The sequence below is a fragment of the Crocuta crocuta genome, unplaced genomic scaffold, assembly GCF_008692635.1.
Source record: "Crocuta crocuta isolate KB4526 unplaced genomic scaffold, BGI_CrCroc_1.0 scaffold131, whole genome shotgun sequence".
NCBI lineage: Eukaryota > Metazoa > Chordata > Mammalia > Carnivora > Hyaenidae > Crocuta > Crocuta crocuta.
Window position 1 is genome coordinate 8,388,393 of NW_027528977.1, and position 19,012 is coordinate 8,407,404.

General features: G+C 39.2%; 1 protein-coding gene across 7 annotated transcripts in view; it reads right to left on the bottom strand.

Moving 5' to 3' along the window:
• Positions 1-19,012, bottom strand: part of EPB41L4A (erythrocyte membrane protein band 4.1 like 4A) — a 260,985-nt gene that overhangs the window by 113,629 nt on the left and 128,344 nt on the right. For all 7 annotated transcript variants that reach the window (XR_013333475.1, XM_077757185.1, XM_077757184.1 and 4 more), the window contains exons 4-5: positions 8,550-8,601; positions 1,169-1,247 (exon numbers count right to left, since the gene is read on the bottom strand). Coding sequence is in view for 6 of the 7 variants with exons in the window: in XM_077757185.1 (XP_077613311.1) it covers positions 1,169-1,247; positions 8,550-8,601 (131 nt within the window). In the remaining variant the exon portion in view is untranslated. The remainder of the gene's footprint in view (positions 1-1,168; positions 1,248-8,549; positions 8,602-19,012) is intronic.

Here is a 19,012-nt window from a genome sequence, read left to right on the forward strand (position 1 = left end):
CTGCTTGGATTCAGTTCCCCCATGAGGCCACAATTCAGAAATCCTTCAACTGCAAAGACTATTCATGAAGCTCCAATGTAAATATGACCTCTCTCCTTAATTCCTTCCCAACACAACGGCCCTTCCCCCATAGAGGTGTGCTCCCGGAACAGCTCTTCTTTATAAAGTGGTCCTCTATAAAGTGGTGATGGAAGAGGTGAATGCAGCGTGGTGCAGTTCTAAAAATGAGGCCTAATTACAGCACTCCAGAGAGGCACAGGAAAGATCCACTTAGCCTGCTATCTTTTCACTCGGTGTGTGCAGTCTGGAATCAAGACCAAAAAAGTGTAAGGCCAATCATGAAGGAATGGAATAGGAACAAAACCACAGTCTACCTTTATTATCAAAGACACAATTTCCAAGGTTTTGAATAATGCATTCAGCTTTCCTTGAGCCAATGATATGGGTTCACTAGGAATACTGACCACTTAAGTCAGGGAAAATGCTTTTGTTTGCTACCACGTGCAGTTAGGTTGCTAGCGGAGTTAAGTGAAATCCTAACACTACTACCTGCTCTTTATAAGCCACTTTCAAATGTTGGCATGGACTATTTTAATAATAAAATCAACAGCAACTTGAAATTCTGCCTTAACTGAAATAAAATATTTGATGACAGAGGTGAAAGAATACACTGTGAAACCTTATTGGGTTTTTTTTTTTCCTCCCTTATACTGAAAGCAATTATCTTTTCATTTCCTATGGAGATAAATGAAAGCCCTGGACATTTCACATTTAAGCTATAACCAAATAAAGAGAAATAACTGGCTCTTCAAATTTGTATTTACATATGCAAAATGAGTATCAAAATATCCTTCTTTTACCAGTTCAAACGGCTACTTTCACGTGACTACAAAGGCTGAATGCAGCCTTCACAATAATGATACAGAATATCCCATCACAGCAGATGCAAAATCTATCATCATGTCACCAGGTTCATGCCACTGTTCACACACATCTATCATCAGACACTGATCTGCCTCATGCAATGCTAGTTTAAATTTAACTCTCAGTGGAGATGCATTACAAAACAAGGTAGACACATATCCAAATGTCTTACCCCAGTTTGTATTAAATAAAGCCTTTGTATATGCCATACGTGTATTGTTCAAAAGTAAAGTCAATACTATACCTGGTTATTTCTTCTTTAAGCTTACATGGATCTTCAGCATAGAATTTAATACCAAAATACAAAGTATATGGAGGTCCAGCTAAAATAAGAAATAGAAATTAAATTTTATATTACAAATTAGTCAAAGTAGAAGTGTAATATCATACAACTATTAAAAATTACACTCACCAAAAATATTTACAAATTACATATTAAATAGGGGTAAATATCCAAAATAGGTGAGGAACTCCTATAAGTCAATAGCAAAAATCAAATGACCCAATTTAAAAATGGGCAAAGGACCAGAATAGACATGTTTCCAAAGAAAACATACAAATGTCCAACAAACACATGAAAAGATACTCAACATCACTAATCATCAGGGGAATCCAAATAAAAACCATGAGATATCACCAGACTCCTGTACGAATGGCAATTAGCAATAAGACAAAAGTGTTGGTGAGGATATGGACAAAAGGGAACCCTTGTATACTGTTGCTGGGAATGTAAATTGGTTCAGCCATAATGAAAAACAGTATGGAAATCCTCAGAAAATTAAAAAGAGAACTACAATATGATCCAGCAATCCCACTACTGTGTGTTTATTCAAAGAAAATGAAATGAGGAGCTCAAGGATGTATCTGCTCTCCCATGTTCACTGCAGCATTAATCATAATAGTTAAGACATAAAAGCAAGGTGTCCATCAGTGAATTAATGGACTATGTATATATATATCCCATAACACACACACACACACACACACACACACACACACACACACACACTATGGAATATTATTCAGCCATAAAAAAGAAAGAAACCTTCTCATTCGAAGAGAAAACATGTATGAACCTGTAGAACACTATGTAAGGTACATAAGCCAGACACAGAAAAAAACAAATACTGCCTGATCTCACTTATATGTGGAATCTAAAATAGTCACATACATAGATGCAGAGAGTAAAATGGTGATGGCCAGGGAATCTGGGAGGGAGAAATGAGATGTTGGCCAAAGGGTACAAAGTTTCCGTTATGCCAGATGAATGCCTGCTGGTGATCTAATGAACAGCATGGTATTTATGGTTAATGATAACACACACGCATACACATATGCACACAACTATGCAGAAGTGATAGATAAGTTACTTAACTTGACTGTGGTGATCTTTTCATGATATATACATATATTGAAACATTAAACTGTGCACCTTAAATTTATATAATTTTTATATGTCAAAGGTACCTCAATAAAGTTGCTTTAAAAATTACACTCATGGGGTGCTTGGCAGGGGCTCAGTCCGTTAAATGTCTGACTCTTGATTTTGGCTCAGGCCATTACCTTGTGGTTCCTGGAATCAAGCCCCACATCAGGCTCTGTGCTGGCAGTGCAGAGACTGATTGGGATTCTCTCTCTCCCTTTCTCTTCCCCTCCCCCACGCACACATGCTCTCCCTTCCTCTCTCTCTTAAAATAAATAAACTTAAAAAAATTATACTAAGAACTTTTAAACACCCAAGAAAATATAAAATATAAGATAGGATTGAGAATTCTGTAACAGTAGGACTTCAACTATGCATATATCTATGTAGGTATATATTTATGTGTTCATAAACACAGAAAAAAAGACAAGATCAAATATATTGAATGTTGCCAGTTCTGATCTCTGGTTAGTGAGATTACAATTTTTTATTATTCATAATTTCCCTATTTTTTACATTTTATACAACATACATTGTTTATAATAAAGAAAAATTAATAATAAAACAAATGGCTTTTTAAACTACCCACCTGTTACTATTGCAAAAAGCACAAAAATAGGCATCTGTAAAAAGTTAATACAGAAAATGGATATAGTATTCAAACTTAAAGGCTTAGTAGCAGGTGGACCATTTATGTCAACCACAGGAAGTATATATATGGTACCATGTGACTGTTTAAATGGGGGAGAGGGAGAACTCTATGTGCTGATTGGGAAAGATTACTAATCTATTACTGATGGCAGAAATATGGTCCCCTTTGTGAAAAAGAAAGTTATTAAAATATGTATTCTGCCCAGACGAACATACAAGAAAGGACTAACACTGGCAAACTTTGGGAAGAACTGGAAATGTTTTTTCCACAGGTTTCATAAAGTATAACTGAAAAATTAAATTGCAAGACATTTAAAGTATGCAGTGTGATGATCTGCTACACATATACATTATGAAAGGACTCCCCCTATATAACACATTTGTTCCTCACATATTTACTTTTTTTCCTTTTTCTGTGAGAACACTTGAATTTCACTCTTAGTAAATCTGATCATTTTCTTTCTATATGTATCTCTCACCTTTTTAAGAAAAAAAAAAGATCATCAGTGAGGCTACGGCTATATGGCAGGATTATAAGCATATTTGTCTCATTCCCAAACTTTTCTGAGTCTAAGAATATGGGTCTTTGAATTTTATTTATTTATTTATTTATTTATTTATTTATTTATGTTTTTTGGAGAGAGAGGGAGAGAGCAGGGGAGGGGCAGAGGAAGGGGAAGAGAGAGAATCTCAAGCAGGCTCTGTACTCAGCATGGAGCCTGATGGAGGGCTCGATCTCATGACCCTGGGATTATGACTCTGAAATCATGAGTCAGACACCCAACCGACAGAGCCACCCAGGCACCTCTAAGAATGTGTTCTTATATATTTGAGAAGACATTTCTCATCTCAGTCATTTATTACACACAGAAGAACAATGTGGACAAATAGCAAATATATATATGAAATAAAGCTGGAATTGTACTTACACAGGGAAACAAAATATAATTCAACATTCATATTGTGTAAGAGGACACAAGCCCCTTGGGTGCCAACAATATCATATCAGGTTCTCACTAGAAATATTTCTATTTCAGAGGGTCTGAATCTAACAAGTACTGTTTCCAAAACTTCTGCACAGTTTAGTAACTAGATCTTATATTAAATCTGTTTTAAAATGTATTTCTTACCTGGTATATTAATCAATGGTCATAATTTCTAATTTTTTTTTTCAACAAAAGCTCTCCCACACAAAAAAAGATGTCAAGTAGACACATCAGTAAAAATATTTCCACCTACATATTGTGACCCCAAGTCTCTGATACTGTATAACTGACACAAAGTAATCCTAGTCTTTCTATTTTCATTTTTATTGAGTAGGAAAAAAAGGGACAAATTTAGAGGCTAGGGAAAGGAAATTAAACTGAACAGGACATAAAGCCTTAATGCATTTTTAATACACAGACTTTGTTATTACTTATTGTTATTATGACACACATGTGCTGTGTCTGTGGAACCCCAAAGCCCCGTTCCTGGCATACAGAAGTTAATCGACAATAGGGCCTTGCTCCTCTCCCCTTATCTATGCCTTTCTGGACAAGGAGTTCCTTAAGATAGAGCTTTTTTAAAAACTGAATTAAAAAAAAATTTTGTTATAATCTTATCATTAGAGTTGATTCCATATGTTTGAGGTCTATGATCATTTAATCACTATGTTTATATTTCTGACAAATACGCCTTTACCCCTGAACATAGGTGTCAGGGAGGCACATATTATTAAATATTTAGAAGAACCAGGAAGTCCACCGTCTGCTGATCCATCTCTGTCAATCAGGCTCTGTGTTGCTGAGCAGATGGGTTTGCCTGTGCCTGCAGGCCACGGGGGGCCTGGGATCTAGGGGCTGGGAGGAGCACAGATGCTGTGGAGACAGTGCACAAAGGGAAGAAGGCCCTGTCCAGATTCCAGAGTTGCTTTTATTCTCTGCAATGTGACAGATTACACCCAACTGACCAAGCCTAGCCATTTCAAATGTGCTTAGTGCTGAGCAGTTAAGCAGAAGTTTGAAAAATACACAATTAAAAACACTCAGTTTTGGCAAATTTTCTTTAAGGACTTTTGGCCAAAATCAGCCCTCTACTTCCTACTTGCATATAAAATGTATGTGTTCTAAATATAAGGCATCACTATAGTTTGAATACATTTGATAATGTATAAAAATATTTCATAAACATGTGATTTTGCACAACCACCTGGTAACATAAGGAAGATAGGAGAATATCTAAAGTGGCAAATAATATGTCTAAGATCATGAGGTTGAGAACCAAGTTTCCTAATACCTAGAGTCCAGTGCTTTCTGGTCACTATTCCTTATAGCCTCTCAGGGAAAAGAATTATAATACCTTCCAAGTAAGCAAATGCTTTCATACACATCACTGTTTTATAGATCAATCTAAGACTATGGATATGGACACTCTGGAGCCAGGATATGTCTGATCAGATATTTTTGGCTTCCTGTTCTAAGACTGACTATCAATATTAGGCACTGATGAAGCAAACTCCTAAGTTATTATTATCTTGAATCTCTGTCTTTCAATAGAATGTACCTTCAAGAAATCTTTCTGTAAAGTTAATACTGTTTACTTTAGCAAAAAATACAAAAGACTGAAAATGGAAATACTCTACTATACCTTTTGTGACTAAATTTCAAAGCTTTAATAGTAATAAGTCTTCAATGAGAAGCATAAATAAATCAAGACTCACCTATGAGAATCCTGGTGATTAGCAAATACTTCATCATTTTTACAGATTTCTGACTAACCTACTTGAGGCATGAGAGCCATTTTCCTTCATTAATTATCAAATTATTTCATGAGATTAAATATAAAGTTTATGTATTCTTTAGTTACATCTCTTCCTTCACTATCAGTGTTTTGTTCTTACCGTACATCAAATTTTTGATAGTATTTATTTAGGATTAAAAAACAATTATACAGATTATAGGTATTTAAAAATTTCTTCATACTATGTGAAGAAATAAATACTTCAAATGTACTTAGGAACACTAATCATGCACCTTAAATAATTTAGCTTTCTTTATCACTTGGATAGAAATCTCAACTTATTAATAAAAATCCTGTGAGTTTGTTTTAAAATAATCATTCCTGATATTTTTCTAATTTTTAAACCGGTATTTTTTTAAGTATTTCGCTCAAACAGACAAGACAGATTTACTGTATTTATTACTATACCTGCATTTTGGAGGGAAAGTACAGATTTCTACATCCGGAAGGATGGCACTTTTTAAATTGGAATTCCCACCATTTAAATGCAGATACCTCATGGAAGTTACCTGCATTCATACTTTGTTGTATCTTCATCCCTCCCCACCTGGCCTTTAGTAGGCAGCTCATGCAGGGAAAGTACTAGAAACACAGAGGCACCGGAAGTCAGAAGACTTCTGCTACCAACTAGCTTCTCACCCATGGCAAGTCATGAACGACTTATGAATTAGGACTTACTCCTGTGTAGGCTGAGTAAGCAGAATTTGGTGATGTCTAAGGTACATATTTTGAGGGTTATTTGTCACCCCCACAGGCTGACAGCAAGCCCCTGTTTCTGAACTGGTCTCTTGGTCTCATCCAGAAGCTGGCCCCCTGGCAGCTGTGTTTGTATCAACCTTGAAGAAGCCCAGGTGTAGCTGAGCAGACTGAAGTGAGCTCCTGACTCAAAATGGGGTGGTCAGATGAACCCCTCCCATAGATCGGGGACCTGCATTCAGAGACAGCTTATGGCTAGAGCTGTAACCTGGAAACTGTGAAGGCTTCCCCCATACACATGGATAAACAGAGAGAAACAGAAATGATGCTGATGTTCAGTCAAACAGCACTTGCTGAGCTCCTGACAGTTTTGTAATTCTTAGTTCCCAGTTCCTTTCTGAGGCACAGCTTTGTTCCTGCCCTTCGGGTTTGTGAAGCGACCAATTTTATCACCAGAAATAAGCCAATAAACATGTGAAATACAGATTCAGAATGGGGACAGGGGAGGGTCATACAGGCCCAACAAATCTACTACATCTTATTAGAAATGATTTTCATATAAAAGCAAAATGGTTTTTTTTTGTTTTGTTTTGTTTTTTTAATTTTTTTTTTTCATTTATTTCTAGGAGAGAGAGAGAGAGACAGCGTGAGCAGGGGAGGGTCAGAGAGAGAGGGAGTCACAGACTCTGAAACAGGCTCCAGGCTCTGAGCTGGCAGTCAGCACAGAGCCCAATGCGGGGCTCGAACCCACGAACTGTGAGATCATGACCTAAGCGAAAGTCGGACGCTTAACCAACTAAGCCCCCCAGGCGCCCCAAAAGCAAAATGGTTTAATGAGTATAAAGTTTCAGTTTGGGATGATGAAAAACTTTTGGAGACAGTAGTAACAGTTGCACAATAAATGTATTTAATGCCACTCAAAAGTGGTTAACATAGTATATTTTATGTTATATATTTTATCATATTTTTAGAAGGATAATTAAAATATAACTACCTTTTGTATACTTAAGGATCACATGTATGTGCACACGTGCATATACTTTTATAAATAAATATCTGTGTTATGGAAATTAAAGTTATGGAGTATAACCTTAATTATACTCTCAGTTACTTAATAATAAGATTCATATTGGTAAAACCAAAAGGTATCCCCTATAAATAGATGGATCCTTTCTGCAGTCAAAGAAATCTTTCAGGACACAAGAGTAGTCCTTAATTACTGCCTCAGCAAATAAGAGTGTGAATGACAAAAGCACCCTTTAATCCAAGAAACTCAAGCTCTTTAGAAGATCAGATGTCCATAAGAAGATGTGGTTTATATATACAGTGGAATACTACATGGCAATGACAGAGAATGAGATCTGGCCATTTGTAGCAACATGGATGGAACTCGAGGGTATTATGCTAAGTGAAATAAGTCAGGCAGAGAAAGACAGATGCCATATGTTTTCACTCATTTGTGGATCAGGAGAAACTTAACAGAAGACCACGGGGGAGGGGAAGGGGAAAAAATAGTTACAGAGAGGGAAGAAAGCAAACCATAAGAGACTCTTAAATACCGAGAACAAACTGAGGGTTGATAGGAGTGGGGGAGAGGGGAAAATGGGTGATGGACATAGAGGAGGGCACTTGGTGGGATAAGCAATGGGTGTTATATGGAAACCAAACTGACAATAAGCTATATTTAAAAAAATAAATTTAATTTAATTTATTTAATTTAAAAAAAAGAAGATCAGATGTCTACCCTTTTTTCCAAATCAATGCTGCTCTACTTTTTCTGTTTTAAGATGAAATTTTAAAGACAAGAAAATTTTTGAAATCACTGACAAGTCAAGGACAGGCATACCTAAGCCAAATTCAATATTAAGATCCACTCAGATTCTTTACAACCTAAAATTTATTCAGAGTTTGGAGTCAGAGTCTGGCAATGAATACAATACCCACTTCCATATTCTGGTACTTGAGTACTAGTACTCATTCCTGTAGTACTAAAGCATATTTCTGCATCCAAGTAATCACGGACATTGTATCATATTCAAGGCACCCCTTAACAAAATTAACATTAAATACCTACTGTTGATTAGTTCTTTGTGTTCAGCAAGGGTTTTTGCAGGATCCAGCCAATACTGTGAGGGGGGAAAAAAAAGGGTGGTTATAGAAATTAGTTGTTTTTCATTGGCCTTCACTTTAAGAATATTTGTCAAGTGTTATTTGAAATGACATTTAAATGCTTAATAAATATTTAACTTATTACATACATACAGAAATATACACAGAGCTTTCTGTAGCCAGAACGCTAAAAGAAAAACGACATCAGAGAGAAGCAGGGAAGAGAAACCATAGTTGTAGGTTCTTGGGTAAGTTCTCATGCTGATTATAAGGTGGTTAATTTCAAGATGTTGATGAGCGGGAAAACAATGGCTGCAGAGAATGCTCCCCAAGTCTCTTTCCACAGTCCCCATCACAACCACCCTACAGCCATTTCTCCTTCAAACGTCCTCACCCTCTTCACTTGCTGTCCCATCCCTTACAGGTAGTACTGCTAGATGATAGGAAGAAAGCAATCAAATTAAAGCAAATCCTCATTAATCCTCCAGGAAAGGCAAGTCAGCACAGTGGCTGAGGGTCCCAGCCCCAAGCAGACCCAGCTGGATTTGGTCCTGGCTCTCCCCTCGTCATCACTGCGGAACCTGGAACAAGTTACTGGACTTCTCCAAACATTCTTCATAGGCTTGCGGTGAGGATTAAATACATGAATTCCTAACGTCTTCAGAATAGTCCCTGGTTCATACTAAATATGCAGCACATGCTAGTGATGATTATTATTAAGGTCTGAGGGTCAAATTCTTAGTAAATGTCTTTAGCCAATCTAAGGCACTTGCTTATTAATTCAAGTTATTAATCTTTGAGGAACAGAAATTTAGATAGTAATGGGAGAATTTTTGGCCCTGGTGAGAGGCCATCCTTAAATCTTACCTTTGTGAAATAAAATCACTTGAAAAAAAAAAAAAAAGGAACAATCCTTCATCCCTGTCTCTCTGTCTGGGGGAACAGCAAGGGAGAAGCAATGAAGCAGAGGGGGGAGCACTGGGGACTCTCACAGAAGTGCACAGTGGAAGGGATTCCAGTGCCCTGCGGTCAAGGGTAGGATGTCCCAAGGGCCAAACTGACCAGTTTCCGTTTTCAAACATTCCTAAATGAAGAAGAGGCGATTCTCACAGCAGGGGGTAGGAGCTGGCTCTCCTAGAGCCACTCTATTCCCAGCACTTTTGTGTTTACCGTGGTGAGAACATTCACACTCTCCTGACATCTCCGGGTCAGGAATCACAGTCACAGGAGGATCCAAGAGGATTTCCTGCCCGGTACCCCCTCCCTGCCCCCTCACTGAGGGAAGAAGTACCTGATGTGTTGTACAACAGTAGCAGTAAGTACAGCATAACTGTAATTATCTTATGCAACCCCCTTACCTCTTATTCCTATAACAATTATTCACACTAAATGTATGTCATTGTCATATTATTTTAAGATTTTATTATGGTACTGAACTCTATCTCCTGTATGTATCATCTTCACTATTTGCTACTCATACAGTAATTTCTGTTTTTCAACTTTTTTAAAAGGCAAAGTAACCAATATATATGTAAGTGTAGCCACTTATAACACAATTCTCATTATTCTGATCCTTATCATTTCTCAATTTTTAGAGGTATAGAATCATTCATTTTTTTTTTTTACAAATAGTTTATTGTCAAATTAGTTTCCACATAACACTCAGTGCTCATCCCCACAAGTGTCCTCCTCCATGCCCATCCCCCCTCCCCCCCACATCCATCAGTCCTCAGTTTTTGTCAGCATTCAAGAGTCTCTCATGGTTTGCCTCTCTCCCTTTCCCCCACCATTTCTCCCCTTCTTCTCCCCCTTGTTCCTCCGTCAAGTTCCTCCTAATCCTCCTATACGTGCAAACATATGATATTTGTCCTTCTCTGCCTGACTTATTTCGCTCAGCATAACACCCTCAAGGTCCATCCATGTTGCTACACATGGCCAGATTTCATTGTTTCTCATTGCCATGTAGTATTCCATGGTATAGATAAACCACATCTTCTTGATCCATTCATCTGTTGATGGACACTTAGGCTCTTTCCATGTTTTAGCTATTGTGGAGAGTGCTGCTATGAACATTGGGATACATGTGCTCCTATGCCTCAGCATTTCTGTATCCCTTGGGTAAATTCCTAGCAGTGCTATTGCTGGGTCATAGGGGAGTTCTATTGTTAGTTTCCTGAGGAACCTCCACACTGTTTTCCAGAGGGGCTGTACCAGTTTACATTCCCACCAACAGTGTAGGAGGGTGCCCGTTTCTCCACATCCTCGCCAGCATCTAGAGTTCTCTGATTTGCTCATTTTAGCCACTCTGACTGGTGTGAGGTGGTATCTCAGTGTGGTTTTGTAGAATCACTCATTTTTAAGATAAAGGCATTTGGGGGAGCCTGGGTGGCTTAGTTGGTTAAGCTTCCGACTCCGGCTCAAGTCATGATCTCACTGTTCATGGGTTTGAGTCCCATGTTAGACTCTATGCTGACAGTTCAGAGCCAGGAGCCTGCTCTAGATTCTATGCCTCCCTCTCTCTCTGCCTCTCCCTCCCTCTATCTCTCTCTGCCTCTCAAAAATAAACATTAAAAAATAAAATAAAATAAAATAAATAAAGGCATTTGAAGCATAGGCTGAAATCTGTTAACTGCTTTCACAGCTCACATATGTAATGTGATGTGGTTTTGGTGTTATAATAATGGATCCTAGGGATATACTGGTTTATCCAAATATACAATCAATCCAAATGTTAAGCTGTGTGTTGAACACAGAGCAGACCCTTTCCCTCTAAGTATATAAAGCTATGGATGCTTCCTATAACATGGAAACAGGATGCCATTCATGTTCAATAAAAGTTTTGACTACTCCTGGATTTTTACAAAGAGGATAAATCCAAGAAAAACACACACAAATAACCATAAACACTTGCATTGGGTTTTACTTGCTGTCATAACAAGTTATTATAAACTTAGAGGCTAACAACAATGTCCATTTATTATCTCCAAGTTCTGTAGATCTTGGAGCAAAGTTAGTTTCTCTGCTCCAAGGCCAAAATCAAGGTGTTAGCCACCGGAGGTTCTTGAGGATTACTGGCCATTAGAAGCCCTCTCAGTGTCCCTAGATGTCAAGGCACACATAGTATGAGGTCTTCGTTTCAGCCCTACATCAATCACATCTATACATGAAGCCTTACCAAGTGCTTGGGACAGGAAAGGAAGGGATAAAATGGGCCCCTGGTTTTACGGTTTTCTGTGTAATCTCAGCTTGAAACTAACAAGAAACAGAATTTTGAAGACAGCCTCCTGTTCTCTCCTCCTAACATCATCATCCCAAGAAAACAAACTTTACAAAAAGATTCTTTAATTCATTTTTTGTTTTGATTTGCTTCCAGAGTATTTTTAAGTTATTAAAAAAAAAACAAACCAGAAAGCTTTTTACTAAATGTAATAAAGACTGGTTAACATGGGGAAAACCTCCCATCAATGATAATCTATATCATTTTAAAATGAATCTCTTTCTCGAGAGCAATCAGATTTGTGTGGTGACAAAGTACGATAAAGGTTCTGAGATGAGTTAGAAATTACACTTCTGCAGCAAAAAAGGGAGTCAGGATAGTCAAAGGCTGTTCAATCAGCTCAGTGCACATTAAATATGCTAGGCATCAATCCAGCACTCACCGCACACAAATCTCATTTGATCCAAATGGAAACCAGGGGTTACTGAGGTCAGACGATGATAAATGCACCAGAACATAAATAATAAACATGAGCCACCAGTTTCACAAGCTAACATCTTAAAATGTAAAACCCACTGACACTCAACCAAGAGAAAGAAATGACCTTGGAACCAAGGAGCCATACTATAATGGCCCTTGTCACGGCTCATTATCAAAAAGCCATCAAACATAGCACGTGTCTGATCACCACAAAACACATCAGGCCCCCAAAATCAGAAAGTAAAGAGGGCACAAGAATTTGCCAATGAACACGATACTCCAGTTTTGAGGCCTACATCCAGAACTCATGTAGGCTCTAAAACTGGGATATCATTCATTCAACCACCATTTATGGAATAGCCACTATACATGTTTTTTCTGTGTCATGTCAGACCCTATCCTGGGGCATATGGGGAAACAAAGACTCAGCTCTGAGGCACTCAGAGCCTAACAAGAGACACAGACACAGAATTACAATACAATATGCTAAGTGAGATAATAATGTATATGAGATAAATACGTTTGAGATGACAAAATTCTATACTAAAAACATTAGTTCTGCAGGGTAAGTGTAGGAAAGCATCACTGAAGAGAAAAACTTTGAAGAGCAGTTCACGAATAAAAAACTTTTCTAAAATACAGAAATGGAGAACAGAGCCATAAATTTTTATCAAGAGGATATCTACCAACTCAACAGCTCATAAAGCAAATACATTTTTAAAATTTAAAAGCATTTTTAAGTGACAACACAGAACATAATACTTCAAGTTCTCTCCAGCTGAACATGACTTTGAAACCAGCGTTGCCCAACAGCTAACAAACACTCAGCTAAGAAACCAACGTTCACAGAGGACTTCCAGAAAGAGAAAAGGTGCATCCAGTCTTTCCACCTGCTCTGGGTTCAGAAAGAGGGAGGAGCAGAGAGCAGAGCACTGTACACTGTGGGGCTGGGCTGCAGAGGGCATTTCTGAATTGTGCTGTGGTGTGAACCCTACTTGCCTACCTTGATGGTCACAAGGAGAGACAGGCTCATCTCTCATTCTCTCTCAACATTCAAGCAGCTCATTCTCTAGAAAAATCTATGACTTTCTTCTTCTTTCCTCTTACCCTGCTATTTCAAACTTATATCCTGTAATTTGTATACCCTCACAGCTGGATTAGATCCTGCTTTGTAGAATGAAAACAATTAACCAAAATTGAATCCATCTCTCTCTGCTTTCCACAGTCAGCTTCCTCACACAGGAGAATGCAAACAGACTGCAGCCCCAAGACCCAGCCACTAAGGAGACAAGACACTACCCCTCTTTGGCTCTGGCCCTTTGCCAGGGTACAAGGGGCAAACAGCTAGGTGTTCTTACCTCTTCAGTCCTATCAATCTTAATATCAGCATGTATATGACCTGAAAAGAAATGACAGGCCCAAGTTCCTTCTTACTCTCTGTCAGTCTTGGCTAAATGCCCTAAGCATCTTTCATTCACCTTGGCTGATAATGTCTCAATTTCATCAATTTCCTAGGTAACAGTCTCAGAATTACATTTTGAAACTCTAACACTGTCCAGTAAATCAATATCCTAACCTTCAGAAGATGTATATTAAATTCACAGTCCAACCTTTCAACTGACAACAGAAAATAATAAAAGCTTTGCAGCATCTTATTTCACACTGGCTGAAATGCTGACTCTCTTTGGAGAATTTAAGAATGCTACAATGATATTTAATAATGCTTCTTGGAGATCAAAAAAGGTTTCAAAAGCATACACAGTTTTTGTCAGTTAAAAAAAAAAAAGAAAGCAATCTCTTGATCTAAGGGGGTAGTATAAAAAGAACTGACTATCCGTAGGGGACAACAGAGCCACAAAGATCTCAAAATATAATACTACAGTTTGTTCCGAGGGAGTTCGAGGAATTGACATAATTTGCACATATGTTCTAAGAAATCCAGCACTGTTGTGACAGTTATTTGTGCTTTTCCCAGTGCCTCTGTAGACGGATCCCATGACCTCTAAGCAACAAGAACAGAACGTGGTTTTAATTTGCTTGTTGGTATGAATCACAGAAGCCGTGGCTCCTCAGGTAAAACCACCATAACAGAACTAACTCACAGTGGCAAAAAAAAAAACAAGGGTCTGAAACTGGACAATCTACATGGGGCTGGGAGGGGAGGGTGGGTCATATTTAGGCCTCATTTTTCAATTAAAGTGGATTTCAGTGTCTCACTATTGGTTCATCCCGCTCCTCATGACGTGTCATTGGCCCCAGGGACTATTCCTGAGTTCCCATCCATGGACCCTGGCACCAATCTAATAGTTATAGAAATAATGGTAAAAAAGAAAAAAAAAAAAAGAAAGACAAAAAGGACAATAGTAATAAACACCAGTTATTAAATGTTTACTATGTGCTAGGCACTGTTGAAGACTTTGCATGTATTTATTCACTTAATCTTAATCCTCTTATTAACTCTATGAAGTAGGAGCTACTATAATTGCCATTTTCCAAATAAGGAAACTCAAACACTGAATATTTAAACAATCTGCCCCAAATTATAGAAGAGAAGATCCAAAAAACTGAACCCCCTTCCGTGTTAACCTAAGGTCAAGCCACTCTCTGGGGCACTGCCTGGATAGAAACACATAACCTCAGTTTCAAGATTCTTATGCTCAACTACCAACTCCTCTTCTCTCGGCTCACTCCCTCTAAAATTCTGATTCCATCAGGGCACACAATTCAGTGCCACCAGTGCCTTTTCACAGTCCTTCCTTCCAGCTCCCACCCACATCCTCACTTGCCTCACATGTGGACATAGGTGTCACGTCTGGTCTTCCTCATTTCCCTCCCACAATCTTCCCCCCATAATACCCACTGAAAAAAGTCTACCATCTCTCTGTCTTCCCCATGCCAGCACCCAGGAGGCTGGTGGTAACTGGAGATTCAAATTGTACAACCACAGTTGTGCAAAATTACAAAAATTTTGTAATTTTTTAAAAAGTTTATTTCTATTTATCTTGAGAGAGAGAGACAGAGAATGAGTGGGGGAGGGGCAGACTGAGAAGGAGACAGAATCCCAAGCAGGCCCCATGCTATCAGCACAGTGCCAGATGCAGGGCTCGAACTCACCAACTGAACAAATCATGACCTGAGCCGAAATCAGGAGTCAGACACTTAACTGACTGAGCCACCCAGGCCTCCTAGATGGGCTCATTTTAAATTCATTATCAATAACCCAGAGGAACTGAGAACCCTACTGCATTTTATTCTTTCACTTGCCTAGGTAACTCCATACTTTCTCCTCTCCTCTTCTCACACTCTGAGCTGATAACCTTGTTTATTTCACAGAGAAACTTGAAGCAGTTGGAAGACAATGTGCATGGCTTCTCATGACATCTACCAAAGCCACCTGCCTCTGTGCTGGTGTCTTCTGTCACCATGGATGAGCTGTCCCTGCTCCACTGAACCTCATCCCTTCTCTATTCAGGAACATTTTCCCAGCAAATTTCTGCTTCCTTTCCAGGATGAAAGTTTCTCTTTCCATAGAATCATTCCTAGCACAATTCGTGCCTATATTTCACTTATAATTAAAAAATAAATCAATGAAAGCCCTTTTTGACCCCTCTATCTGCCCATTTCACTTCTGAATTTTAAATCTCTGGGGGAGAAATAGTTATTCTATCCAGTTTTCTCTCTTCCCTCTTGAGCTCCCTTTAGAACACATTCCACTACCTAAATCTAGTGATGGATGTGGAGCCATCACCCACTTGCTTGGAATGCATTTGTTGTGTGGTTTCTAGGACACCTGCCTCTCTGGCTTCTGCACTCACCTTACAGGCCACATACACCTTCACAATTTCCTTTGTTGGTTGCTCATTATCTCTCTAAGCAGGAGGAAGGCTAGACTGCCCCAGGCTTATACCTTACAGCAAGGCTCCTGGCTTTCAATTCCATCTAGGTACTGACAACTCCCAAATGCATAGCCAGACCAGAACTGTCCCCAGAATCCAGCTGCCTACTTGACATCTCCACTTAAATGTCTATTAGAATCTCAAACTATACATGCCCAAAAGGGAAATGATGGTTCTAATCCCTCCTAGAAAAACCTGTTCTCCTGCAGTCTCCGGCTTCCCCATGGATGACGCATCAGTCTTCCACTGGCTTCAGTCAAAACCTCTTTACCATCTATCTCTTTGATCCATCTGCAAAGCCTGTTGGCTCCATGTTGAAAATGTAAACAGAATCTGGTACATTCTCACCACTCCCCGATCCAAGCGGTCATCACAGTTTAACAGGATTTCTTAAGCAATCCCTTTACTGGTAAGCCTTCCATCTACCTGTGCATTGAGAGGAATTCTGTTAAAACAGAGATCAGATCACTTTATTCTTCTGTTCAACATCCTGCAGTGGTTTCTTTTCTCACTCAAAGTAAAATCCAAAGTCCTTATGATGGTTGATAAGCCCTGCAGGATCTGGCCTCACTCTCCGCTGCCTGTTTTTGCATGAGGCAGCAGGAAGGACCTGGAGGAGAGTGTAAGTGAAAGCCTTGGGGCCCTCAAGACAACTGCTGGGAAGGCCTAAAGGAAAGCAAAGAGAAAGCTGTTGGAAGCAAGAAGAAAAGAGGACCTTAAGCACTAGGACAGAGAGTTTAGCAATGCTGTTGCCTGTGGCAACTTGGAAAATAAAAGATGTCCCTAATGAGTTGGATGATCCAGATAAGGAGATGTGCAGGCAGACTGTTCAAAGGGCAGACTGGCTTCTTGTGTTGTCTCCAACGAAATCCAAGAGCAGAAAGATAAGCTGAAAAAGAATGGTTAAATATAAAGAAGCCAGGTCTTACTGGGCTTGAAAATAAAACTCTCTCGTCTCTGGATTTATCAGAAGGCCAACGGTATGCTACAATTAAGAAATGGATTCTGGGCAAAGACTGAATCCAGAGTGCTATCAGAAACCATGGTTGTAACAAAAATTTTATTAAGTTCTCAAAGAGATTAAAAGGACCCTTTCAAACTAGCAAAAGGTCCTCTAGGAATCTTAAGGGCACTCTTCCCTAAAAGCCTCAACAAGGAATTTCAGGTACAGAAAAGCTGATTTCAAAGCAGTTTGTGGGTGTTGCCTTTGTCTAACAGAGTTGATTACAAATCAGTTAATAAGAAATACACAGTGTCACAATGTTTTTAAAAAGAATTAGTTCAACCTCAGTTAAAAGGGACAGAGACACACTACACACTGAAAAGAGGCTTTTGGACTCCCAATCCTCGACAAGCAAAAGCAAGCTGAGAACACTACTTAGCTGCTACCACACACTACTTTTCATGGAAAGGCAAGGAAAACTCAGAGAACAGGACCAAAAGCCCAGCCAAGCCAATCATCATGTGAACACTCCTAGGCAGTAAGACCGAGCTTTAATTTAATAAAAGTTACATGTGCTTGGCTGGGTTTTGGGACTGTTTCGGATGAGTGACTGCTATGTGCCTCTTTCCTCCCATTCTAATTGGAAGTGTCTTTCCAGTTATCGTACCCTATGTGTTGAATAGCAGTGTGGGAGGGGGCAGACTTATCTTTCTTATCCCTTTAATTCACAGGTCTTCAGACTGAAAGGACCCATACGCAAGGGGTTTACCTTGAAGAACAATACCAGAGTCTGATCTGACGAGAATGTGGACCTCAAGTATCCCCTCCAAATCTCATATAAAGGAGATTTGGGGAGACCTGGGGAGGACAGGTGCATTTTACATGTATGAAAAATACAAATACTTTTGGTCAGGAGACAGACTCCTGTTTTAAATTATTTTTTAATGTTTATTTATTTTGAGAGAGACAGAGAGCAAACTGGAGGGGCAGAGAGAGAGGAAGACACAGAATTCGAAGCAGGCTCCAGGCTTTGAGCTGTCAGCATTGAGCCTGATGTGGAGCTTGAAATCACAGCCTGCAAGATCATCACCTAAGCTGAAGTTGGAGCCCTAACCAACTGAGCCACGCAGGTGCCCCTAGACTCCTGGGGTATTTTTTATTCACTTAAAAAAAATTTTTTTTAATGTTTTATTTATTTCTGAGAGACAGACAGACAGACAGACAGCGTGAGCAGGGGAGGGTCAGAGAGACAGGGAGACACAGAATCTGAAACAGGCTCCAGGCTCTGAGCTAGCTGTCAGCACAGACCCCACGAACCGTGAGATCATGACCTGAAGTCGGATGCCCAACTGACTGAGCCACCCAGGTGCCCCCTTAGACTCCTGTTTTAAAGCCTGTCTGCAAACTGGTTCACACTCTTCCCATCAAATGGTATAATCTACTCTCTCTTCCTTTCCAATTTCCTAAAATTAAAATAAACAAAGTCTCAGGGCTGACTGACCCTATGAGACAAGGGCTAAATCCTGTGAGTGGGCTCTAAAATATGAATTTTGTGCGGCCCAGGAGACACTCGTTCTTTCTTAGCAATTTCTGTCGACATTTCAGATAACTGAAATTGCTCCCTACATATTCCTAGCATCTGGATAAGGGAGGCATCACTGTTCAGACTATGGGATCATTTCATCTTGAAATAAAATCTTAAATCTGACATAGTCTGAAACTGTAGTGATTAAAGTACACAGGTGGTTAAGCTAGGGTTTGTTTAAACTCTGTTCTTGTCATTCAAGACAAACATAGCTTTAACTAACACGTTACCTGGCAGAGAGGAGCCGAGCCCACCCCAGGGGTTATGAAGTAAGTAGGATGTGGACCCCCTGCTCAGCACCACTGCA